Source organism: Xiphophorus couchianus, chromosome 7, assembly GCF_001444195.1.
Source record: "Xiphophorus couchianus chromosome 7, X_couchianus-1.0, whole genome shotgun sequence".
NCBI lineage: Eukaryota > Metazoa > Chordata > Actinopteri > Cyprinodontiformes > Poeciliidae > Xiphophorus > Xiphophorus couchianus.
Window position 1 is genome coordinate 21,127,191 of NC_040234.1, and position 27,838 is coordinate 21,155,028.

Consider the following 27,838-nt stretch of genomic DNA (forward strand, 5'->3'; position numbering starts at 1 on the left):
GTGCCAAAACAACAAACAAAAGGAACTATCTAAATAATAATCAACTTACCTAACCGAAAAATAAATAAACCAAATGACAAAAACTTACCTCCCTAACTAAAAAAACAGGAAAGAACTAAGGCAACATAAATGGCAGCTCACTCCTACAAACTCCAAACCAAGAAGTTGAACAAACAAAACAAACAGTGTGGCCGGTTGAGATGAGCAGAGGAGAGATCTTCCAGGAAGTCCACGTCAGCCGCTTTTATACTCCTCACATCCGGGAAGCCACCAATCGGACGTCCCCCGTCGTCCTCCAGGCACCAATCAAAAACAAGTACCTGCACACTCATTTACATAATAACATTTAACGACTCCAGTCGTAACAGCTCTTATAATGATTTGTTGTGGAAAGCTGCTGGAAATCCTGTTAAAATAACAACCCTCCACAGCTTTGTAATTCCTCATGAGGAGGAATTGTGAGCTTATAAACTCAGCTGTTTCTGGTCACCAGTCAATTTTTCACTACAGTCTCTCTAGTTGTCAAGTTTTATTTGAGCACTCTGCACTGAGAAAATTTAGGTGTAAAAAGCAGTTTTCTTATTTCAAACTGTCGTCAGTAAATTGTGCTCCTAAGAGACGTTGAAGTAAAAACAAAAAAGATTTTGGAAAGTTTTCTTAGAGTTCATTAAAAAATTATAGTAATTCAAGCAGTTTTTCTTCGTTAGTTCAAAGCGGCACATAAATGTTTTGGATCCAATGTGAAGCCAATCACATTAAGTGTATTTTACTTTTTATTCCATGGTAATTTAGGTTTTCCGCAAAGCTTGAGGATGTTCTAGTAAAGAATAACTCATTGTTGTATTCACAAAAGGGCTGTGTGGTTTTTAAGTAAAACAAAGTGGTGTGGTGAGCAATCTGCTGTCTGCTAAGTGAGGTTTAGTGTTAATTACAGCTTCTGTTAGCCTAAACAAGATACTCAATAACTTGTCCAACAGTGGGGAAATTTTACTATTTTTATTTCTTGTAACTGCAGGTGATGTTGCATCTAAAACTAAGCAGGATTTGAGCAGGATTTTTTTGTCTTGCACTTGAGTTAGCTTTTGTGTTCATGTGTGAATGCATATTTAAGTTTCACCAAGACGATGTGAGGATATGAAAAACATTCAGTCTTTGTGTTTGTGTGTGTATAATTGCATACATTTTGAGACTGAAACTAGCACATGTTGAAATATGCAACTTCCAAAGCTAACAGTTACTGTTGAGTAAGATATGCTGCATTATAATGATGCAATCTATCATTTCTTTCATGTCTTCATTCCTTTATCCCCTCAGTCCTCCATCACTGTCTCTGTGGCCTCATTAATTTAGGCTGGACTATTTATGGTCCCATAAAAACAATAGGGGAAAAAGAAGAAGGGTTTTACTGGCACAATACTTCCAATGCATGGGAGACTTCAGGATTTGTTGAACTAGAGGGAGCGCACCACATCGCTTTCAGTTAATTGCACTCAACCCCAGACATCTGTTTATCATTGGTGAACAGTTTCATGTACAGTCATGAAAAGATTAAGGAGGCTCTCCCTCCACGCTTACATTTCGTAAATCAGGTCATAGTAAAAAAATTAAAGAAAAAATGTATTTCTCTCCAAATTCTAAAATCAGGTACATTTGAAGTCAGATTAAAAACACACACATAATACACTGGCTAATTTTCAATTAATCCAAACGCAGCCAAAATTCTGCAGTATATGTAAAAATAAATAAGTGAACCAAAAGTGCTCTATAACAGCTTCACTGAGCTTCTTTTCTGATTGTTGGTCATTACCAGCTAACATCTAATCTGGTCTAATTTCTGACTGTGTCAGTAAAATTACCGTAATAGATTATTTCTATTGTTATTTCTTTTTTTTCTTTTACTTTTTTGGCATTGTTTGCCAAGCAGCAGGCTTTTCTATTCAAGAGGAATAGAATTAAGAATTTTATAGGTGACTCAATGACTGACAGCTGTCATAGAAATAAGCATCTCATACGCCAGTATGATATGCCAGATTCCCGGTAAAACCATAACTAACTGTAAGGTCAGATTTTCTGCTCCAGTGTCACTCCTGTGGGTACTGGTTAAGGTGTATTCAAAATATTTATAATTTGTAGAGGTTCTTAAAAAATTTGAAAATAACATACAACAATATAGTTGTTTCAAGATACAAGCATTTTTTTATGATTGGCAAGAGCAGCACAGTCATATGTAACTTTTTATGGCCATTTCTGTTCTTCAGACTCGCAGTGTCAAGTGACACTTGCTGAGTTTTAAATACATCTTCTGGATGTGTTTGTTTCTCTGTGATTTGAGTTGAAAAAACGCCTGAAGCTATATGCTGCTATGGTGTTTCCTCCCTTTCAAAGCTCTGCCACTCTGTGTAAAGGCTCACTTTACTGTTTTCACTGACTGGCAATTCTCATCACTTCATTTTTTCCGCTGAGGCAGTATTGGTAGTAAAAAAAAACAAAAAAAAACATTTGTTTTCATTTGCCATTGTATTCAGCAGCAGCAGAAACTCTGCTGTGAACTGGCAGTGTAGACACATGGCACACAGGTGTCAATGCCTACATATGCTCTGAGTTTATCAAACAAAGAGCTACAAACCAATCTCAAAGGCTTCTTTGGAGCAGCTGAGCTCATGTCCTCAGTCAAAAAAGCAGGATATACATGTATTTTCTTCAGTGATGTTCTTTAATTTAATTTAATTCAATTCAAGTAGATGATATAGGACATTAGTTACTTGCTATGCATTTGGTCACAGATTTCTGCTTATAGCAATCAAGTTGTAATGAGATTTGTTATATTTCTGCCTTACTGTCATCTCTGATTAGCAGTAATAATATGTATCTCACTTATGTTGCTGAGATTCTATGAATCATAAACCTTGACACTTATTTGTGCACAGTGTAAACATTATTTATGCTGTGACTGGACTTTGAATTGGAGGCCAGTTACAAACTGGCTGCAACTTCCACTTAACTAAGAATGTTTCATTGATTGCTAACCACACAAATAATGCAAAGGAAAGCTTTAGATTTAAATCTTTGGACAGTGTCAGAGTTATTTGTAATTGTACAATAATCATTACAAAATCATATATGGTTACAAACATTTGAAGAAATAAAAAACAAAGAAGCAGCAGCACAACCAAGAGTCTGCATTCTATGGATATGTGTCCATCTAAAAGTTTGATGAGCACAAAGGTCATGAACTTTCCGACACTTTTGTGTGTTTGTTTACATGTAACCATGACACGTCCTACATCTGCCTGCAATGACAGCTCTTCACCAGGTTTCTTTTTGATGATCGACTACTCTTTGTTGGGAGAGTGAGGGTTATCGCCCTGCTGCAGAGTGCAATACCATGTGTTTGCTCAGCAGGGGAACATTCCTGCTGGCCCCATGATTTCCTCAGGTCATTCATTCAGCTCTCTTCCCACTGTAATGGCATTGTGCTGGGGCTCAGCTACCCCACCAGGCCCCCCACGCTTCAGCCTTTGGCCTCCCTGACAGCGCTGCCCTTCAGCTGCCTGTCAACCACACCAAGGCTCCAGAGGGTGATTGGAGAGTGGGAGGAATGGGGGAAATGGGGCCAAGGATGAAGCAAACACTGTTAAGTGGTCACTTGCAACTGCTGTTTACACACATGCTATTTTTACAGTGAATATTTCTAATCAAACATTGGTTGCTACTGAAAGATAATTTGTACATTCTGGATTAAACTGTATCCAGGTTAATAGATGCTTTAGAATCTACTTGAAGAGAAAATATTTACTAATCCTTTAACATAAAATAGTATCTTCACTAATAACTGGTTTGTCTGCTAGCTTGTATTTGGCATTGAGAGGTTTAACAGTAAGTAAATGCCCTTATTGCACTATTGGACATCAAGCCTGTTAAAAACCAGCACTTGCTTTTTACAGAAGGTCTGGACTCTTGGCTATTGAGAATCGATTTAATCTGATTTTCCCAATCACTACTGTATGACCAAGATGCATGTAATGTACCAGCTCAAACAAAGGAGGCTAAGTAATGCAGTTTATGACATTGACACTCACTTTGTTTCTTTGAGTAATGCATTTTGATAGTTGTAATAACTTATGCGAGTCAGTGGATTCTTAAATTTTGAGGAAAAAATAGACTTTGGCATCAAAGCAACTTTGGAAAAGCAATGTACCCTGTCCTGGTCAAGTTAAATGTTGTGATTTTATCCCAGTACACCTACACTTTTAGAACAGCATATTATTCAGAGAGAACAAGATGTGAGGTTCCCAAAAATTCACTCCAACTCCAAAAAGTTTTAGTGGGGTCCATTTCATGCATTTTTAAAAGATGTTGGGCACTGCCTGAGATTTAATGCCTGGCACACCCTCAATAAATCATGTGACATTTAGTTTGGTTTCCTTTTTTAATTCCTGACCAGTTTTGTGGTCCAAACTTGTGAAACTGTACTACAAGAATTGCACATTATTTTGTTTATCTAACAAGTAACTTTATTTTCTAAAAGCTAAAATCTACTTGTACACATCATTAACTTGAAAAAAGCTGTAATAGATTGTCTTACTTCAAACCTGCTGATCTTTTAATTGGACACAGTCAAAGTGGGTTTTGTGGGGAAGAAAAAAACAATCCTGGTCAGCACATCTCTATTAAGTCTGCGATGTGAGAAATTCTTGTGTGAGACTCCGAAGGAGAAGAAAATAGTAACCACAAAACAGAGAAGAACGGCATCTGCCACCGGTCATGAATCCAATAAAATATACACAATACACATCTCTTCTCAAAGCTTTTCTTTCTTTCTTCATTATGCGTGTATAAAAAGGGCTGTTCATCATTATTCAGGGATAGAGCTGATTAAAGGTGATTAAGCCCTGCCCATCCATCACTCTCGCCTTTCAGCCTGACACTGGCTCCAGTGTTGGGGAGAAACTCCAACGTATCTATAAGTGATACAAAGAAAAAGAGACTGTCCATGGAGCTATGTGATTTTCCAAATATCACATTTACTTTAATTGCAAATAATTTCCCAAATAGGAAAGAATGATACACTTGGGTCTTAATAATTGATGCCTAATACTAAAATAATACACAAAGGATTTCAAATTGTGGTTTTAATCTAAATGGGCCATGGCAGCTCATTCTTTACAAGATGCATTGGCAGCCCTCATGATGAATGTCTACTTTCTCCTGCGATGAATGACGACAGTGAAAGCCTTTCTCGCTCTTGCCATTCCTCGTAACAACAACCTAAATTAATGCTAACCAGTGTTTCCAAAGAGGACAGAGTTTCCTTGAGTGAGACTTAATTGATTGGATGTTTTGGTGTCTGGTTCTTATAGACAGTTTCACAGTTAATAACAGTGACAGTGTCAACAAACTATGTGAATTGTGGAAAAAAAAGGAGCTTGACTAATTGTTCTGTTTTTTATATCTAGCCAATGGAGGCCTGGGCATAGTGGGTCTTTACTAGCATGCCAGAACCTATAAGATTTCTTACAATTTAATAAAGATGTTTTATACACCTGTAAAGAAAAAGAAAAAGAAAACTCCAACGACTCCACCTAGGGCAGAAAAAAAAAATGTTGTAAAAGTGTTTTTAGACCATTGTGGGACAATAACACTCTTTTTATAATAGAGTGGTGGAGGTTTCATTGCGGTTTTTACAGAGTATCAAGTTTGGTTTCACTCACTGCGGTTGAGAAAGAATAAGACCAGACCAAGACCAGATTCTTATTTATAAGACAGAGATTTTGCTTCAAAGTATGTGAAAGTGCTGTGTGTACAATTGAATTATTATAAAAACAAAACACAACTACACTAATATTGCAGCTCTTACACCATGTACAGTGCCCGTTACATTTATTGGAACCCTTGGTTGAAATGTGGAAAAGGCCATGAGATATTATTACTACAATTGGAGAAGAAGGCTTGTGTAAAAAACAAAATGATTATTTGATTTATACACAATTAATTGGTGATGAAAAGTCTGATTATTAAACAGATTTTTGGAAAAAAAAAATCTGTGTCAAAATTTTTAGCAATTTCTTTTAGCAACTCTTTAAAATGGGAGAGACAAAAGGTCCAGAATTAAAGGTAATACAGAACTCAGAAAATTAATGGAAAAAGTCTTTACGCTGCATTTGTCCTTTTCTAATGTCTAAACAATGAAATAAGCCATAAAAACATTTGAAGCACTTAAAAATGGATACAAGGGCACAAGTGCTTCTTTCCATACAGAGTGAGAAATTCAAACATATTTTAGGACACCAAGCAGAAGACAACAATTTGTGATATCAACTGTCTTCTGTAGTGACATGTTTGCTCATACTGAGGGATGGCTTTTAATTGTGCTAAATGTAATTGGACCCTAAAGTAAATTGATGACTTGTTTGCATTGCATTTTTTATGAAGTTTGGACCAAATTAATTGTGACTGTGTTGGGAGAATCAGTTTGTCCATCTATGTAATTGGTTCTTTTGCCAGCAGAACAATATGTGGTTGCTCTTGGAACAAGTTTAAGTGAAATCTGTGAGTGGTGCTTCTCGAGGACAAGAAGAAACCCTATAATTTAACGTCTTTGTTCCACCACAATGAGCTGGGACGTTTCGGACATGACTACACTAGCATTAGCTCTGCGGGGTTCTACTCTGGAAATAAACTTCTGCTGAATGTGTGCTTTTTTAGGTGTCCCAAACACCCAGTAATTGAAAAAAACATGTTTCTCTGCAAGGTCATGGACCGTGAAAGGTTTCATTGCTGATAAAATGCTGTGCATCTGTGTCTTTTTTATAAATATGCTTCAATTTGAGATTTTGATCAAATATTGGTTGTTTGGGTTGTATACTGCTCTCTTTCACTTTATACATTTTACTATTTCTTATTTCTCAAAATTTAAGTATGAAATTAATGTACGTATAATCTAAAGATAAAATGTAATAGTTCCTAAGCTATTAGTAGCACTACACCACACCATTGATGACTTCTGCTGTGGTTTTTTAAACCACAAAAAAAGTATTTTGCCCTTTGTAAAACCGAAATTTCGTTCTGTATACACCCTGTGCATGCAAAATGACAATAAAGTCAGTCTAAGTCTAAGTCTGTATCAGTGATTTGGATGTATAGCTTAACTTTTTTTATATATATATATATATATATATATATACAGTATATATACATGTCATTTATCTCTGTTTCAATTCTTGTATATTCATATATTAATTTTAGTCATCTGGGTTTATATTATTTTGCTTCTCTTTTGTTGTTTCACCAAGCTATAATGGATCTCTGGTGATTGGGCATTTTCTAAAATTACAGTAGTTCAGGGAGTTTATGTTGAATGGACCCATGTGAATAGTATCTATGATTCTGTCATCAGTGATGAGTTATAACACAACAGAGACTAGGCAGACTACATGTTGTAAATGCATCCTAAATGAATCCTATGATTTTATCTGAAGTCTTTCTTGGTGTCAATTTTTTTTTTTTTTTCAAATTTCTTGTGAGCAATGCGTTATATGGAGTACTTGCTCAACGTGAATCATAAATGATAAATGCAAACAACAATTTAATGACTATTAATTAGTAACTTAATTGTCTAAGCACCTCTGTGTGCGCGTCTGCTGCTGAGGGCAATCTCAGTCTCAGGAGGAGGAGCAAGCAAGAAGGTAGGGAGCATGGCGTAAGGCGAGAGTCTTGATGTGTATTTGGATCGTGCCAGGATGTCTGGCCCTGTCTGTGGTTCACCTGCGCCAGTCTGTCATCCATACACACACATAAACACATGTGCACACATACATTTACAAATAAACTGAGAGAAATGTGCGCTCACTTGCATTCAGCAAGGGCAAAGATAGCATATATTCATACATAATCTGTGTCTGTCACCAGAATCACAAAGTGCTGATTTATAGAGAGTTTTATATCTCTCAGTCGTTGCATGAAACAGTAACTCTCTGGGTTTTTTTCTTAGCAGCAACACATGGTAGGACACCCGTGGAGAGGTGTGTCATTTGAGGAGTGATTTAGTGCTGTTTTGCCCTAACCACTGCTGAGACACCTGCCCTAGGAATCCTGCAGCTCTCTGTCCTATGGACACCCGCTCGCACATGTACACACACATTGCTCATCAAGGACGCACCCATATGATGGACACATTTGCACAAAGTAGTTTAGCACTACTATTACCACCTCATGCATCACTCCCCTGCAGATGAGACTCCATTTATCTGTTTCAGCAAAGCATTGCAGCTCATCGTTTAAAGCATTTAGATATAAATTCCAGAAGTTTCATGAGCCACTTAATCCTTTTTAGAGCAAATACACTTCATCATTGACTTTTTGGAGGATTGATGTCAGAGCTTGTCCTTCTATTCAGGGATAATGGTTCTTGCGGTGTTTCTACTCTATCAGCTAAGTGTCAAGGTAATTTCTAAAATAGTCAAGAAACAACATTTATTTCAATCTAGCCAATGAAATTATGTGTTTTCACATGATAATCCTAAAATTTTAAATATGGTTTATTTCACCAAAACGTAGGTTTTATGATATCTTCTCTGAAAGGATGCACTTTAAGTCAAGCACTTATGTATTTCTTGTAAAAGTAATTGTAGATACCCTCCTGGTAACCCCTTCACTGCAGCAGGAATCTGCACAGAACAACAAGGCTGGTGTGCAAAAAAAATGCTATAACATACAGTAGCTATAAAGGAAAATATCAAAATCAAGTTGGAAGTCAGGGGAAAAACTGTTTAATAATATTGGTTACCTACAAAACACATGTGCATAAAACATAAACCATTTGTACACACATACAGCAGTCACCAAGTGATTGCCTTTAAGTAAAAATGAAATGATCCTAAGCACATTGAAATAACAGATTCAATTTAAGGAGGTGTTTATGATCAAAATCCGTAGGTGTGCACAGACAGCTAGTTAGCTTGAAATCTCATCATAGAACAATGACAAATTCAATCAGTCCAAAGCTTTATACAAAATCTGCTTTTCAATGTTCTTTAAAGATGTTTTTCAGTCTTCAGTAAATTATAATTCTAAAACACTTGGAGAAATAGAAGTTAATTCATTTTCGAACTGGGATTTTTTTTGTGCCCATGAAGCCAAGTCACCCACAAAAAACATCTTTTGCTTTCTGTTTGTTCTTTTTTTTCTTTCCTGAACATGAGAAAATGGAAAAAGGTATTTGATATGACTGAGCTGAGTAGGAAACTACAAACTGGCATGAAGCTGTGAACTTTATTAATATTATTTAGTTACATGGGGCCATGATCAAATTGCCTCTTATTGTATTCCCAGCGGCGTGTAAGAAAATCCAATTAGCCATCTAAGTTGTGTGCCACTCAAAAACATTCTGACCTTCAGTCCCAAGTCAGAAACCCATTTGTTCTCTTCTAAGATGAGAACCAAAATGATAAATAAATCCCCAACCGTTGCCATGATAAGAACACTGTGATAGTTTAATATATTTTAAAAATGGCTGTAATACTTTTAGCCATTGAAAAATATTTCAGGAAAATGTATCATTTACACAACAAAAAAACCTGAAACTCTGTAAAATTTGCCTTCAAATGCACTTTTGGAAGTTCAAAAGACTTTATTTGTTTCTAAGCATTTTTTTTTTATTTCTGTAGAAATGCTAAAATATATCAAAGGCAGTATAGATAGAGCCATCATATCGTAATTCTTTATGATATGATGAAGGAATAAACGTGAAGGAATGCATTGCCATGTCAAAAGCTTTTACTTTGCTCTGTGCAAAGTTAAAGCATAGAGCAAAGTGACATATGCCACATTCATATGGCATAGAATGTGGTTTAGCAATGTTCTAAATAATATTCACATATCTCCTCTGACACTGGCTAACTTTTTACAGCTTTATTACAAATAATCAGGTGTGCACATGTAAAAGAAATATTTAGCAAAGTATATAAATCAAAATGGGTTCCTTATTAGTTTTCTCATATCAGCATGAGCTGATCAAGTGTGAGATGGTTGCCTTTGGATACTTTTGTCATACGTAGGATTATGGGACAATGGTCTGGCCTGTTAAATCACCAATTTGAAGGCAGCTAATGTCCTTGTGTGAAAAGGCATCTGGTGTACATGACTGGTTATCTGTTGTGTAAAGAGAAAGATAAAAGACGTGTAAAGGACTGACAGAGGCAAAGAGGCTTAAAGTCGTTTTGGATTGTGTGCTGTTTCCTGGGATTCAAATTCAGGAATGTGATTGTTCTAGTAGATGTCAGGCTCCATTAATAGGTCAGTGGCTTCTTCACAATGCTAAGTAAAATCACAACACAATATGTGTTTTCAACACAGACAATGCTGCTGGTAGTGGGTTGGTGCAGAGATGCTAAGATTGTCACATCTTTGTACGAAACAGATTCATGGACATCTATATGTACAACGCGAGTGTACCAGCTGTGACCAGATACAGACCTGAAAGAATTCTTCAATGCTAAAATAAATTCCATTCAGATGAAACGTATGTCTATGAATGAACTTCTTGTTTTTCTACTGACATTCCCGCTGTGGTTTGGGAAGAGAACTGTAGTGGTGTAACAAAGCAAACATTGAAAAATATTTGATGACCTCATCAAACCAGTTTAGGTCACCTTTAATACATTAATCAACTTACTCCATTTTCACCATATGGCATGGAATGTGGTTTAGATGTAGTGCTTGCAGCATGAAAGCACTATTGTTCTGACTTGTCACAGGGTCCTAATATGTTTAGAATATCCATCCATCCATCCATCCATTATCTAACACCCTTGTCCCTAGTGAGGTCAGGAGGGGTGCTGGTGCCTATCTCCAGCTAATATTTCGGGCGAGAGGCGGGGTACACCCTGGACAGGTCGTCAGTCTGTGTGTTTAAAATATTTTAGTGTCTTTTTTAAAGGGGCAGTGTTACGTAAAATCATCTGTTTTGAGTTTTACATCATGTAATAATGTTATTCCCCCATCAAAAACATACCTGGAGTGTTGCCTTGATTCTTTCATGCATGTTTGAGAAATCCTTTATTCTCCTGTGGCAACCATTCAGCTGTGCAAAATGCCTGGGTGGACCTAGCAATGCCTTTGAGGTGCATCTCCTCCTCAGAGCTGCAGTTTCTAAACTTCCGAGCTTCTGCTGAAAACATTATTGAAGGGTTGATAAAGGAGAGAAGTTGTGATGACTTCCTGAAGATGGACTTTCAGAAATAGCAGGAGTTTGTGAAGAGACAAAAGCCCAGTTTCAAGGCATTAAATTATAAAGTCAAATTTTATGTAAATAGCATTTGTATAACAACTGAATATTGATTGTGCTATAAAATGGCACTATTTCTCTGGAAAAAACAACACAATTCCTGTACAATTTTTTGAACTACTAAAAGACAGTTGAGTACATCTGTTGTATGGAAGGCTTTGTATTACACTGATCCTCATTATACTGGAAATAAAATACAAAGCTGTTTGTTGAACAGTGTTTTAAAAATTCTAATTCAGTTTCAATATGTTCTCTTGTTTCTTTCATATTTATCATATTTGTATCGCATCACATCACATTATGTTAAATCAAACATAGATGGAAACAGGGACGTACATTGTTTCACATATGTGTACTTATGCTCATGTATGTTGAATGTATCAGATTAGTGGCATGTAAAGATATCTTTGGAGCTCTGACTGCCTTAGTAGTATGAGATTTTCTACAGGCACAGTCATGTATATACAGTATATACCGATTGCAAATCAATAGCCAAATGTATAATGTAGATGTTTTGTAATGTTCAACCTTCTATAGGTTGTTTTCTCTAACAATCAAATTTGCACAAAACAAAGCATAACAGTGCCACATTAGTGTTTTTAAAATATCAACCAAAAACTTGAAAAACTTAGGGTGGAAAATTCCAGTGGTCTGTAGACGACAGGTTGTGTATCAGAGACAGAGACAGATAACAATGCCTTTAATCAAGTAATGAGCTTCCAATTTACCCAGCATGTTTCTGGATTCTGGGACATAGCTGTTTCACCCCAAGGAATCCCAGGCATTCATAGAGAGGACATGGCAACTTTACATTGAAAGCCCTCTGTGAATATATAAACCAGTGGCCTTATCTCTATTTGACAATAGTGTTAATCATCAGATTTCTTTCCCTAGTCTTTATACTTTAGACCCATATACTTTGATGTCTTCCATATAAAATTAAATGTATGCCAGCTTGTGTGTGTGTTTGCCAAAAGTGAATTTGGACTAGTGTGCTGGATGCCCTGGATATTAGTGACCTGGCTAATCTCTGGAGTGTGAAGTGTTTAGGAAACAGTAATTGCATCCTTAATGTGTACAGGAGGGAGTTGATCCATGCTTCTCTGTGAAATGTGTTTGCACAGTTCTTGCCATGTTTTGTCCCAGTTTATTGTCGTCCACAGCAGCTTTACACATGCACACAGATGCCCATTTGCATGCTGTTTTACTGCGTTTGCCTTTCCATTCTCTGTTAATTGTGTGTTAAGAGCAGGACCCACAACTGTTTTTTTTTTCTATAAAGATATTTAATTAGGGAAATAAAGAAATTGGTGTTGCATTTAAGTTTATTTATTAATTTATTGAAAATAAAAAATAAAAAAAAGTAGTAGAGACCAGGTAAGCATAAATACAAGGCCTTGGAGTGTTATGCATTTCACATAACACGTCAACCCGTCATTTAAAAATGGAACCAGGCATATTTATGTTTATGCATTTGGCAGGCATTTTAATTTAAAGTGATTTATATATAAGGATACAACAATGCAGGGAATATAAAAACTAACATTAAGCTACTTAAAAGTAAGTCTACCTCTCAAGCTCTTCCAGAGGTAACAGGGAATGACAATGTGGAAATAGAGTGTAGGCATATAGCATGCAGTAGAGGAGTTAGATACATTAGTCTCATTAGTTAGAGACAAGTGCTAGGGTAGGCAATGCTCACTCAAGGCCAAAGAGTTTCTCAAGGATAGATAGGAGAAAGTGTTCTGATAGAGCTCGGTAAGTTATCGCATCATTGTGGAGCAACTTACAAAAAGAGTCTGAATTGTATTGATATTTATGTCATAATCTCTGATGACCGGAGTGACCAAGTCATGTCAAAATCCTTTCCAGTAGTTTGTTTCATGAAACACTCTGTCAGCCAACATTAATAGATTTGATACGAGTGCCTAAAAGTAGCTGGTGGAACTCAGTGGTGGAAGCTAGTCGAGTGTCCCAGTATTCAAGGAATAAGATGACCATAGATTACACTAGAAGCAGGGTGGCATGTTAGCTTTGTTACAACCTGATCTTTCTTGTGCTTAGTAATCAAAAGCTGCACAATCAAGTGATGAAAGCAACAAAAGGATGTTTGACTAAGTAGCAGCTGATAAGTTGAGGCTGTCACTATAGTTTCTCTTAAGGGTTCTGTCACAGCCAACAAAATTGGAACAAGCCTTTTTAAAACCCAGATTTTGGGTTTTAAAAAAAACCCAAGATTTTGGGTTTTAAAAAACCCCCAAGGTTTGGGTTTTAAAAAAAAACTAAAATCTGGTGATTTTGGTTATCTGGTGTATGATGTTCTGTAACCTGCTTGAAGTGCACTTTCAAGTATAAAAGAACTTAGAAGGAGATTTGAAGGAGAGAGATTTGATAGTTTACCACATGAGAATGATGGAGGGAAGGTTTCTTGAGCAGCAATGTTACCCAAGTATGTTTGAGTTTGGTAGCCAGTGTACCTAATCTCAGTGAAGCATTAATCACATATTTGCCCTTTACAGCTACCATAAGAGAGATGGATTAAAGTGGATAAGTAGGTTGCTCTCCACATATACTGATGTACCGGGTCAAGAGACAGTTAATCAGAGAACCAGCGAAGCAGCCCACAATAACTCAGGAGTTACAAAACTCAGGTGCAGGGAATCTACTGACATGAAGATTATTAGTTTTGCACTCCACCAATCTAGCCATTATGAAAGAATGGCAAAACAAAACGATTCTGAAAACAGCCCACAAAAAAGTACATGGCTTAGTACATGGCTGATGGACAAAAAAGGACAGAAGCAAAAGGTTGTGATGCCATGCATAGATCCAAAGAAGAAGCAGAGAAACAAAAAAAAAGAAGTTTGACGCATTCAGAAGCAAAATCTTGCAATGCTTAGAGAGAAAAGAAATATGTTTGGGTTTGAAACACCCCATGCATACATGTCAGATTTAAAGCTTGTTTAGTCCTTCTCATGTTTGGAGAGACGCCAAGTGCTGTAGCACATCTTTTCAGCCAGTCTGTTTTCTTATAAGTATCAGCTGTGTTGATTCTGGTAATTTCCTCTTAAGCTCATAAGAGCTTTGATAAAAAGGAAAGAAGAAAAATTGGAGTTCTGCCCCTGCATCCAGTGCTACTCCATATGCAAATTAGATGTTCATATGACGGTCAATATTTGCTGTTCTCTAAAATTACTTTTTGCATCATCATTTTTTGCTGAAAATATACCTTTTGTTAACAGTTCGAGTGGATTTGGCCACTTGCACTTAAACAGTATTCTTGACAAAATGTGAGAAACAGTATCGCGTTTGTTGTTATTTCATATTAACTGCCACAACACTCATGACTCTTGCTTTCATGTCTCTATAGTGTCAGTGATGATGGCCCTACTTAATTCTTCCTCTTTTCCTACTTCCCTTCTCTTTCAACATTCCCACTTCTTCTCCAGCTCTTTTCATCTCCCTCTCCCTCCTTTTAGGCTCCTCTTTCTGCAGCATGCTCCTCATCAGGCTGCTTTATTATGCAAATCAGAAGTGGATCTGACCACTTAATTAAGCTTTACTGTGCCAGTCTGTGTGTACGATCACCCACACAGATGCACAAGGAACGCAGACTACTCACATAATCATGGAAAGGTTTTTTTTTTCCCCCCACCTGGGCAGAAAGAAACAGTTGATGGTACTGTGGTGACAATTAGCAAATGGAGGTCTGCATTGCGGGCCCACATTAAGACAAACAAGGCATTTAGGGAACAGAAGCATTTATTTAAACCAGTTAAGATAAACAAACTCAATTAGATAAATAGCTAGTCTGCAGTTAGCTAAAGAGCCCAGCGTAGTTTAGCCAACGTGCTGTATTTAGTTCTCATTACTACATTTACTTGATGAAAATCGTATAATTTTGTTCTCAGACTCTTGTCGTCTACCTCTTCTTATCACAACACTTCTGGCACATGCTTTGCCTCCCTCTGAATGCGAAACTATTATGGGATTGGCCAGAATTTTATGGATGTTTATTTATGCAGGACAGAGCTCAGCAGTGATATTTTCCTAAATTTTAACTAGCAGCTTCAGCAGTTTCTCAGCTCCCAGAAGCTAACAAACGGAGTGTGACTGCCAACTTCTCCGGTACAGAGACAAGCATGCTGTGTGTTTGTGTGAGTTGGAATGGGGTAATCTAATGAATGAGGTTATTAAAACGGGTGTCAGTCACTCAAAAGTAGATGATGTACTTCTCTCAATCCATCTGCTGCAACTTTTGTACCAAAACACCAAACTTCCCCAGCTCAGTTCTGGTTTGATGCAACGGAAGAACATTCAGCCTACAAATCTTTTTACTGACTTCTGATAAAACTGAAAGAAAAAAAAAATCAGCTTGTCAATCATTATTTCCTCCCTTTTTTGATCTTGTGAACTCATTAATGTTGTTCCTCTTTGCCATGATGACTGTGTTTACTATACTGTTATAAACCACAGCTATTTTTGCCAAAACATCATGATGTATGCTGTAGTCAGAGGGGTTTCACAGAAGCTTAGCATGCCCACCATGCTGGGCATTTAAGCTTCTAATACTCACTTAATCAAGCCAACTTTATAACTTATTTATATTTCTGCTAAGAATACAACTTGAGAACTCATGTTGCTAAAAAGAATGCATCATCCAGACACGTATGTAAATTTTAGATACTCTGTTCAACCTATGTGTAAGACTTTACTTTTTGTGTTAAAATTTACTATGGCTCCTGAGAGAAGTACTCCCAGAGCATAATGATGCCACCTCTAAGTTCCATCACAGTGTCTTGCATACACCAAATAATTTTATGACTTTATGACTCTCTTCTTGCCACTCTTCTAAGGATTTGTGGAATGCATGACCAATAGTTGTTCTGCTAAAAAAAGATTTTCTCCCACCTCAGATGTGGATCTCTGCTGTTCCTCCAAGGTTTAATTAAACCTCTCAGCTGCTTCTCCGGTCAGTGCTGTACTTGGCCTTTCACAGATTTGGTACACTGTCATGTCTTGCTTGGACAGCCAGTTGTGCCTCGATCGTCATGCTGGATTAAACAATGTTCTGTGTGACTTGTTTGAAGCTTGAGATATTGTTTTAGAATTAAACTTTTTTTTTTAGCTTCTCCATAATATTCTCGTAGACCTTTCTTGTGTTTTTTGGTCTTCATAATACTAGTTGTTTATAAATGAGTTGCACTTGATTTTTAGTAGTATCAGAAAAATGGAGACTGACTACAGAGATATTATGATCCACAGTTTTCAGGTTTTTATTTGTAAGAAAATGTTCACTTTTCAATGCACTTTTTTTTTGGTCTTTCATATGAAAATCCAGTAAAATATGCTGACGTTTGTGGTTCTAACATGTCAAAGTATTTAAAAGTGAATGAGTATGCATGTATTTTTATAGTGTCAGTATGAATTGAAATTTGTGCTATGACATTCAAAAGTGTGTAATAAGTTTTTATCTCCATAAATACAAACTGAAGCAAAATTTAAAAGACTTATATAAAAAAAAAAAGTTTTGCTCTTGGGAAGCAAAAAAGCATTGAATTGATTATAAAGCAAAATAAAAGATTGTTTTTAACATTTGCCATTATAAGATTCTCAAAAGTGGGATTTTTGTACCATACAATGCCAAGGCACTATTTTGTATCAGTATTTTACAATTTGCTTATCTGACTGTCATAATATTCATCAAAAGAAACTTGAGGATTGAGTTTGGACATTTTAATGTTTTCTCCAGTAGACGAATTTAAGACTTGGAGGGTACGGTACTTAAGGCTAACTTTTCTCCTATGAGTGGCAGGCATGAGCTCACTGGTCTGCTTTAGTTAATACTGGCACATGGGTTTACTGGGTTTCCAGCTTGATTGTCATGGAAAATGACATAATAATCAAAATTAACTCAGATGGAAACATGGGTATTTGCCCCAAGACACAATCCAGCTAGTCTGATTATTGGTTTCATTTATACTTCTGACAAATCAAAAATTATTTTATTGGGTTGTCGACATATTAGCTTCACCAAATTGATTGTAATTCAGCATAATGGATGTTGATGTCACTTTGTGTGTAGAGTCCTGTCATCATGTATCAGTTGCCAGTATCTCAGTGTGAAAATATTTTATTTCAATGATACCTTTGCCTCTTGTTATGGGAGTAGATATCATAAGTTCTTGTTTAATTTTTGAACAAATTAACTTTGTTAATTTGCTCAAATTACTGTATATATGAGAGAGAGAGAGAGAGAGAGATTGTGATAGCATAAATATTATAAGATAAACAGAAATCGTACAACAATGTGTATTTTTAGATTTCTTTAACAGATTACTGCTGGTCCCCAACAGAGATTTCATTGCAGGGGGTGTGATGTTTACTGTTGCCATGTTTCCAGCACCGTTACAAGTGGCTCCGGATAAGACTGCCAGAAAAAAGACTGAGTTGTCAAAGCACATACGTTTTCCATTTCAAAGGGAGTGATTTCAATTAGGAAAAGGACGGAGCAACATAAAGAGAAGGGGGAGTCAAACAGAAAAGAAGTGGAAGTGGGATAGCAGGATAAGGAGGAGGTGGGAATGGAGTGAAATAGAAGGGGCGGAGAAGGAAAGTGAAAAAGTCATCTCAAGCTTGTTAGTTTGAAAGAGAAAACAGGCAGGGGGAGGAATGGAAGCAGGAAATTAGTCTTACTCTAGCACAGTTTTTTATAAGACTAAACCTTCTTGCATTTAAAGAAAATCAGGACCAAGCCTGACTGTGTGACTCAAGCAGATAAGAACAAGATCAGGAACAGAGGAGACGTGCTTTTGCATCATCAGTTGGTCAGCAAGTGATGAGGTCATATGGACAAGAGTCACATGAGAGTTAATATGCTGATATGACCCTTATTACTGGTTATGCTATAAATATATATACATACATATATATATATATATATAGTTTTCTAATTAAATTGTGATTCAATGATTATCATCTGGTGGTTGCTGGGTCATATGTAGCCTGCAAGATTTTTCTATTTGGCTGGCAAATTATAACTTTTATGTTAACTTGCTTTGACCGGGTCATGCTTGACCCAATCACAACGCGAATGCACTGAGATGGTCAACATGACGGCTGCTGAGTGGCTTAGCAAAAAGTGCAGAGAAGCAGATGGGTTAAATTATGAAAAACAAAAGTTCGCCTTTTTTTGTGCAGAATTGCTGTTCAAATAGCAATGCTGATGTTTGAACAGCAATGCAAGCATTTATGTATTTTTTATTAGTATTATTGTGAAATGTATGTAGATTAATTACTCACAGACTGATGTTTTTAAGCTTTTATTTTTGTTAGTTATGATGTTATGATTTTTTTCCCCTTTCAGCTGACATGACCGTTTATTTCCACTTACAATAGAAAAAGAAATTTTAAAAATAGAAATGTGAGATTATATTATTTTCAACAAATACTTTTAATCTCACAGTCCCACAAAGACTCATTGGAACACATAATCCAATTAATTGAATATGTATATGCATACATTATACACAGGCTACCAACAGGATCTTCTTGACAGTCTTGTTTCGCAGTAAGTGGTGGATCATACAGGGTGGACAACATAATAAACAAGGAGGACTACCTCCAAATTCATCAACCTTTCCTCATATCAACATTTAGATGATTGAAACATGGGTTCATTTCAGTGTTCAGTTAAGCATAATTATCCCAAATACATCAAAACAGGTTTTATAATACATAAAGCAGGCTTCCTTCTGGAATGGTCCCTACCTCAACCCTATTAAAAATGTAAAGACTATGCAGAAAGCCAAGTCCATATCAGGAAAATAACCAATTAACATAGGCTTTACTGTTTCTTATGCAATAAATGATTAAATATCCAGCCAGGAAGCCCGTTGATGGCTACAAAAAGTATGCACATAAATGAGACCAAATACAAAATATATTCAAACACTTAATGTTGTTGCTTTTAAAATCATTGTATGTCACCCTCAAAATGGTTCAAAATCTAAAGAAGTTTTAAATTAATTTGAGATTCATGCAGATGCTAAATATATAAAAACTTATTATCAAACCTGTTGGAAGAATAGTAACTTAGACACACAATGTACTTTGTGTATCATGCTTTATATTAGGTCATCACTTATATGTCTTGAAAAGAGAGACCTCATGTTACCACTAAAGCATCCAGCAGCAATGTTAATTATTGATAGGGTGTTCTATGTCCCAAGTCATTGATTGAGCAAATTGCAACCCCAGTTATATTACAACCCCCATATGATGTGTTCAGATATGTTTGTACATCACACATTTAAGTGAAACGATCATGTTACATGTTATATTGTACAGTTGGTAACAGATCACTGTGTTATAGGCTTCCTGGACTTGCAGTGGCAGTGAGACAGTCCACACATGTAATTTGGGCTTTCGCTTTCTTTTATTTTCCTGTTTGTTCATGACATTAGGACTGAAAATAGTTTTGCATAAAAGACTAGTTCCCATATTGTGACTGTTTAGATCAAATGGTTTGACTAAAAGAAAAAAGAAACAGATTTTAAATTGTCACACTTATGGATGCAGAGGGCCACACACAAGACAAAAACTCTCTGCAAATGGTATCATACTCTCAGCTCAGATTCCCCCACACTGCTATGTTACGGCAAAGCATCTTGATTTTCCACAAAATGAAGAGTAAACCTTATGCAAGCAAAATCTGATTTTACCATCAGCATAAGTCAGAGTCTTTTTACTCTGACAAACCTAACTGTTTTAAACTGAGCCATAATATCCATTTCCAACAGTTGTAAAAAGAGTTTCAGGTCTGTGGTAACAAAAATCCATATATATCATAAAAATGTCACACAAAACACCAGTTTTGGTTATCAACTTTATAAGTAATCTGATTGCTCAAACAATATCTTTTTCCTGCTATGCTTTATTCTATTTTATTTTCCATTAATTCAAATGTAAATGCAGCAGCATTCTGGATCAGCTGCAGCTGTCTTTTGGCAGATCTGAGAAGACACTCTTGCAGTAATCAATTTGACTAAAGATAAGCCTTCTTCTAAGTGACCTTCTTGCACAGTAAATCAGTCTGTGAGGATGTCCTGATCTTGCTAGATTTACGCATGGGCGTTCACTTCATGCTCAGTGCCCTAGAGATTTTTTTTGTATCTATCCCCTAGCTTATACTTTTCAATAACCTTTTCTTTGATTTGCTTCTATGCTGTAATGGAAGCCAGAAATACTGATTAACTAGTGAATGGAGCTCCCAGACACAGGTGACTTTATGCTAAAATCACTTGAAATCTACACTCTGGTGAACTCCATTCAACTCATTGTGGCATCAGTAGCACTTATTGACTGGACCTTAGTTAAATTAGGTCAGTCACTTTACAAGGGGTGACTATTTATGAAATTACTTGTTTTATGTTATATATCATTTTTTTTGTAGAAATCAGTTTTCTCTTTTAATTTTAAAAGGGAGTTTTTAGTAAAAAAAAAAAAAGAAGCCAAAAATTTGTTGATTATGAATGTTTTGTAAAAGCAACAAAAAAAGGTAAAATCTTAAGGGTGGTGAATACTTTTCATTGCTAAATTATGTCAACTAGCTTATACTCTTTAAGATTGGACAGGACATGGATAAATGGTGATTTTCAAGTTCAGGTTTGGACTAAAATATTATGTTTCCAATTTTACAATTGAAACCCTAAAAGCGTACTTATTATTATTATTATTATTATTATTATTATCCAGTTCCCCTTTATCAATTCTTGGTAGATTTACTTAAACCTATCACTCTACCACCTTTACAAATCAATACTGTAGATGGACCTCCCATAAAGGCTGAATTTGTGGAATGCACAACTAATAGTTGTCTGGTAAACAGACTTGTGGATCTCCGCAGCTCCTCCTGATTGACCACAGACGTGGACTTTATTTAATAGATGGATGAATAGTAAAGGCATTGGATTTGATTAAAATACCAGAGTAAAGCAAATTCAAATTCATGCCAAACTTTTCCATTTTCTTTTAAATAAAATTTAAAAAACAGATATTTCCCATCTGCTTCATGGCTTCGACTTTGTGTTGGCCTGTCACATAAAATCCTAATAAAATATGAAAAACCCTGGTGTTGTAATGTAACAAAAGAACTGGTAGGGTGAATACTTTTACTAGGCACTGTTCACTAAGAAAAAAAAAGAAACTCTTGTTTTCATTTCAGTTTTATTATATTTCCAAAAGGAAAACAGGAGTACAAAAATAACAACTGAAAAGTGCAAACTATATGTGAGTTTGGCATGTTTGAAGTGTTAGGAGAGGAGGTGTTCTTGGAACAAATCACACTTCTAAGAACTATTGATGGGGGAAAGGGACATCCCTCTATTCCCAATGTTTAGCATTGAGAAAAAGCAACAATCTGGTGTATAGATACGTTTTAGGTATTTTTAGCCAAACACATTTATATCCTCCAAAAGTGTAACAATTTAGCAGAGATAAAAGCATCACATTCCTATCTGTGATGTCTTCCCATATGCTAACATTTTTGTTTTAATTATGTTTCCATTTAGATTGGAGCCAGTAAGTTTGGCTTCAGAGCTAAAACCAGATGGCTGAAGTCCAGGCAGCCGAAGTGAAAAAAATGCACATTTATTAAACATTTTAAAATTTAAAACACAAATCTGAATTACTTTTTTTTATCAACATCAATATCAAAATCTTAATGTTTCCATTTGAGTGGCTTACCATTTATATATACAGTATATATATATATATATATATATATATATATATATATATATATATATATATATATATATATATATATATATAAAGTTGAAATTAGTTGATAATGTAAGATGATTTATTTTTCCTTTTCAATTAATGTGGTAACATACAAGATGGGTTACTTACTAAAGTTGATTCATAGCTAAGGAATGGACCTTACCAAGCTCCGCCCACAACCGACCCACGTGACCATAAGTCTCACAAGCAAAGCCTCGCGGCGCGTTGTTTCTATGTAAACATGACTCGATTAGTGCATCATTTCTACCGGATTTTCACAATATATCAGCTACTACAATGGACAGAGGAATTAACAAGTTCATGTCATCATCTGGGAGGAGGTTACTGGTTTCTCAGTCACAAGCTGGTTGCAAACCTGAGGCCAGCAGGTGTCAGTCAGTTATGGTAGATCTGAAATTTGGTTTGATGACGTCAATATGAGAAGCTACAGACTGATAGGAGGAACCAGAGAGCTCTGTAAAGGTAAAGACAAATCTTCTGAAGCTGGGATATAATTAATTTAATTTCACATAATTACCACGGTAGAAGCCATTTGTTGTGTATGAAATATGTTTGTTCTATTTGATGTTTGTTGTGAATGACGTATGCTCACAAACGAACGAGGTCATTAGTCCAACGTTTAGAAACTACAGCGGCTGTAATGCGCCACAGTAAAGGTAAACAAAGGTAAAATAACCCGAACAGGTGATCAATTAAAATCCACTCCTACCTTTTTACTCTCTCTCTCTCTTTGTAGTTTAAGCACACCTGTTACCTTGGCAACCGCCTGCTCCCCGCAAGACGAGCAAAGATTACGTTAAAAGCATAACATTCAGTCCGTTACGATATCAAGTTTCCAGGCTTTTTATTTATTTCTCGATTATTAATCAGCGCTTCCCTGAACACAGCGATGGTTGATTGACTAGCTGTACTTGGTGCTAACGTGGCTAACACGAGTAACAGTTTAGTCCAAAGCCTTTTCTGCTAAAATAAAATCTTTAGTGTATGTCAGATACAGCACACATTGCATATTGAACTGTTTAGCTAACGTAAGACTGTGTAGCAGACAGGCTTCAAGGTGTAGAAGTTGTATCAGTTCTGCCATTATGTTGTACTTAGCTAACGGGAAGCGTCTGTTTGTGAGAAGGCCACACACGTGACCACGTAGAATGGCCATCAGCCAATGAAAAGCGGCCCCTTTGGTAAGGTCCATTGTGCTGTGCCTTTAAGAGGAGCTGTTTCTTTCTTCTTCGTTGTTTTTTTTTAAGAGGGCCCGAGACGTTCTGTTCTGTTAACGTAAAGGTTGACTAAAAAGTCTGGACAGCTACGCTCTCATTGTTCTGCTCTTTCTCCACCCACGACCTCCTTTTTCATGGTAACACAGATTTATCTCACATCGTAGTGTTCCAATAAGTTTAGTTGAAGCTAAATCCAGTGGTTTATGGTTCATTAAAATAGCTCTGGCAATTTTGATTAGTGATATACAGCGATGAAATGCTTGGGCTGGACATATTATGTCAAATTTTGTTTCTGAATATTTGTTACATTGAGCTTATCCCGATTGCCTTCTTCTTTTGATGTGTTTTTCACATCCCAGGAACATTACTTCCACAACCCAACATCCACTACAGTTTCTACTACCTGATTGGCCAGGAATGCTGGCTGTCATTTTTAATTTCACACTGTATTTTCCAATCACGGTGGTCTGTCCTGCATTTGTCAGGGAGCTTTGTTGTTGCTGGAGCGCACAGAACTATTTAAACTCCACTCCTCCTCCTGTTACCCTGCACACACAGTGGAGCATACCTGCTGCCACGCAGTCGTGCACATGTATGCGTTGAGTATTTAGTGCAGCGCGGGGACCTTGGCGTGGCAGTGTCAGTGATGGATATGGGAGTGTTGGCTTTTGCAGAACAGCGCTGTCTACCACTGGGATCTGTCAGGCCTGTTCTGCTGAGCCCACACATTCTGCTGCCTTGCTGCTTTTGCTGCTAGCCATTTATTTAATATTGTGTGCAGGTACACGAGTATGTGTGTTTGAGAAAGACAGAAAGAAAACATGCTTGTTTGTTAACATACGTCACTGTTAAGTACTTGTGATTGAATCGCTTCAATTTTATTAAATCATTAAGTGATTTAACATGGTTTTATTATAAAGGATCGAGTGCCTGTTTTTAGTTTTTAGAGACATGGTGATCTTGAGGTTAACATATAACGGAGCAGCTTAGGTATGTCAGTAAAAACAATTCTGTTGGTTCAAATGTTCTTCATCTCAGAGTGGGACGACATAGAATAATAGGGATTTAAATCTTTTGGGAAGAAGAAAGAAGCCGAGAACAAGAAGAAATGAAACCAAGCTGGAGAAGAATTTACAGGGGGAAAAAATAAAACATCCGATTTCTTTTTTCCCCTTCCCCTTGATTTCTCCCTCCTACCGTCACCCATTTAATTTCAAATTCAATATAGGTTGGTGAAATGTCACCCCAGTTGGGCGGATTGCAACATATTTTGTTGAGTAGGAGTTAAAAGAGCTGCTGAGTGCAAATTTAATACCACAGATATTTAAAGAGAACATCCTTTTCATCTAAGGGGACAATTTGCATTATTCATGTTGTGCCTTCTGAGAGCTACAGAGACAAAGATGTTTCGGAAAAATATTGTTTTACAAGGATTCAGCAAGTCCCTGGTACAATAACTGCAGATTTACAGTACATTCAGTATTTTTCCCACGCTTTGTTTATGTGCGGGGGTGTGTCTGTGCGTGTGTGACAGACGAACTGCATTAAACACTCCCCATCTTTCATTTTGTGCTTGCTATTGTTGTAGTTGCCCCGAAGAAGAATCAGGCTATTATATAGCTGTCGATGTGCTGGTTCAGCATGATGCTCACGTATCTGTCTGTGTTCTTTTGTTTCCAGTGTGCAGGGCTGGCTTCTACAAATCTACCCACGGCAACATGGAGTGTTCAAAGTGTCCGCCTCATAGCTTCTCCCACCATGAGGGGTCATTGCACTGTGGCTGTGAGAAAAATTATTTTCGGGCTGAAGGAGATCCTGCCTCCATGGCATGTACTCGTAAGTGTGTGTTCAGACTTCTCTTAGCATAAACATTTTTGGTTAATATCAAACACATCAATATGTGTGGAGTTTCCAGAACAATCCGCTTTTTACTCTAGAAGTACATGGATACCAAAAGTGTTTTACATACATTTTTTTATTACCTCCTTCAAATTCAGAGTTTCACATACTCTAAGATTTTTATTCCTTTAAACATTTTGGGAACCCCAGATGATTATGTTATGGGTTTGCAAACTTCTTGGAGATAAATTACAATATTTGAGTTAATTGGAGGCCCAACTGTGGATGAATTTCAAGACAATAATGGAAGTGGGAGTATAAGGGCCATTATAAATAAAAACAGAAATAATGTGGCCACAGAAATGTACACTTCTACCTAAAAACCTCAGAAATTTCTAGATTAATTTTGCATAATTACTATACAAAACTTTGATATTCTCTGGCGTCAAAAAGTCGTAAATGTGAGGGAAAAAAGCTGTTTTCCATGATTAAAGCATGCATTTATCATATTAAAAGTTAATTAAAATGAATTCTCTGACATTGAAAAATCTGAAATTTCAATTTAAAACTTAGAAGTTTATTGAAATTAGAAAGTAAGACATTTGTGCTGAATAATCCCAAATGTCCTGTAACATTGAATTGGTAAAATTATGAGATGCACATCTGGATATCTTCTACATGTGAGTGGTCCATTTGGACTCTTTTCCTGTATCAGAACATTTGCCGTGAACACCTCAAACAGGATCCAGAATGTCTTGGACAGAGAGGGAGAAGATGCGACATGACTTCATCAAGTGTGTATCTGGGAGATGTGATAATACAGAAAACCAACCCAGCTGTAACACGTTTTAGAAATGATCTATTTATACAAACTATAATGTATGAGTTCCTTTCTTACAAATTTCTGACTTCACAATGCCAGACAATATCCTAAGTTTTTTTAAAATTATTATCAATATTTTTATGATGAATCTGTGTCTTTCATCATGGAAAATCAAAGTTTTTTCTTGCAAATTTATGAATTTGTAATATCCTAGAACATCCAAGTATTTTCAAGTTAAGTGAGAAATTAATATAGAAATTTCTGAGGTTGGCTTGCAGATGCAGGTGCCTCCTGCAGGCATTCCAAAATGCTTTCACTTCAAAACTATAAATCATCCCATTCCCTGATGGTAGATTATGTATCCATCCGTTACAAAATGGGCTGTGTGGAGAACAGTAGAAAGTATAAATCAGGGGCTACAGTCAGAGACAGAATCTTAATTAGAAAGACAGTCACGCAAGGTCCCTGTTGTGATTATCTCAACATCATCTTGTCAACTACGCAAATTTCACCTCACTGGGACAGTTGGAGCAACGCAACAGATGAAAATGAATTGATGAGTTGTTAGGAGATAATGATCATGATTATCTCAGGAGAGGAAATTTACTGTTAGCAGCCTTCTAGAGGTTGTTTCAAGTTGACTCGGAAAATTTAATTTACATTCTTGGAAAAGAAAGTCGGGCAGAGGGAAAATTAAACTGTTAGCACAGACAGTTGAGGAGAAATACTACAGTGTACCATTCTTCACTATTTAATATCAAACATATTAGACATGTCAGTGTTAGCAGCTTTGTTACCCAAAGTAATTAGTTTTTGCATTACTTTAAATATACATTATTTGTGTCGAACTAAACTGTACATATTGTGCTATGACTTTTTTGGCCCTTTTTTAATAGCGTTTGCTTATTTCCATGTTTGGAATCTGCCTTTATATTTTTTTTATTAATGTTGGACGTCCTGTAACACCTGCACCACAAATTATTGCTTTTAGACTTGCAAATACTGAAAAGACTCACTTTAACCTTTTATAGGTTTTCTTTAAAGTAATCTATCAAAAAAAATCTGAAACCGAATTTAGCTGCAGAATTTATTTAAACCATTTAAACAAAGGACTTTATCTTAAGTCACAATCTAAACATTTCATTTCCTTTTCTTTTCTTCCCCTGCCTGGACACTATTTAACTGAGTTATATGTCAGTCTTGTTTTGTCTTCTGTGCATTGTTCACAGATTTGATCTGAGGATCTGGAAATCTGTTTGTAATAGCACATTGTACTTTTATATGTCAGTCAAAAGGTTATTCAAGAACGACTGTTTTTTTTTCTGACAAATGCTCTGACATACCCTTCTTTTCTTGTAGTTTCAGAGAAGAAAACTGGCACAAACTGAAATAATACACTGACCAGTATTAAGTCATAAGACAAAATGTGAAACACTCTTGCTCGTTTCTTTAATGCATAATGTTTCTGAGACAAAATACATATTTGATTTACTGTTCAAAGATGTGTTTTATGACATCTGAAGCAAGGCAATTGTATTCCAAAAATCTTTTTATAATGTCTGCTAATTTGAATCAAGACTTAAAGCGTAAATTTAAAGCTTAAAGTCTGGGTCCTGTCTAGTCCTTGGTCTTGTGTGAAAGTACCAGTTAGCAGATGTGAACTGCTGTCGACGGGTCTAGTCTCTAGGGAATTTTAAGTAGAACTGACCACATTGACCTCTTTCCAAGGCTTCAATACCTTTCACATCAGGTTTGCAGCGATTGAGTAATTTATTGTAAGGCAATTGGAGGCTCAGCTTCTTTGAGCATTGCTTCCCACCACTGCTCCCACTGAAATGGCAAAAGGATTTTATCCACCAGCTGAAATGA

General features: G+C 36.4%; 1 protein-coding gene across 6 annotated transcripts in view; it reads left to right on the plus strand.

The window, feature by feature from the left end:
• Positions 1-27,838, plus strand: part of epha3 (eph receptor A3) — a 111,200-nt gene that overhangs the window by 41,307 nt on the left and 42,055 nt on the right. For all 6 annotated transcript variants that reach the window (XM_028022801.1, XM_028022806.1, XM_028022800.1 and 3 more), the window contains one exon: positions 24,988-25,143. In XM_028022801.1, the coding sequence (XP_027878602.1) occupies positions 24,988-25,143 (156 nt within the window). The remainder of the gene's footprint in view (positions 1-24,987; positions 25,144-27,838) is intronic.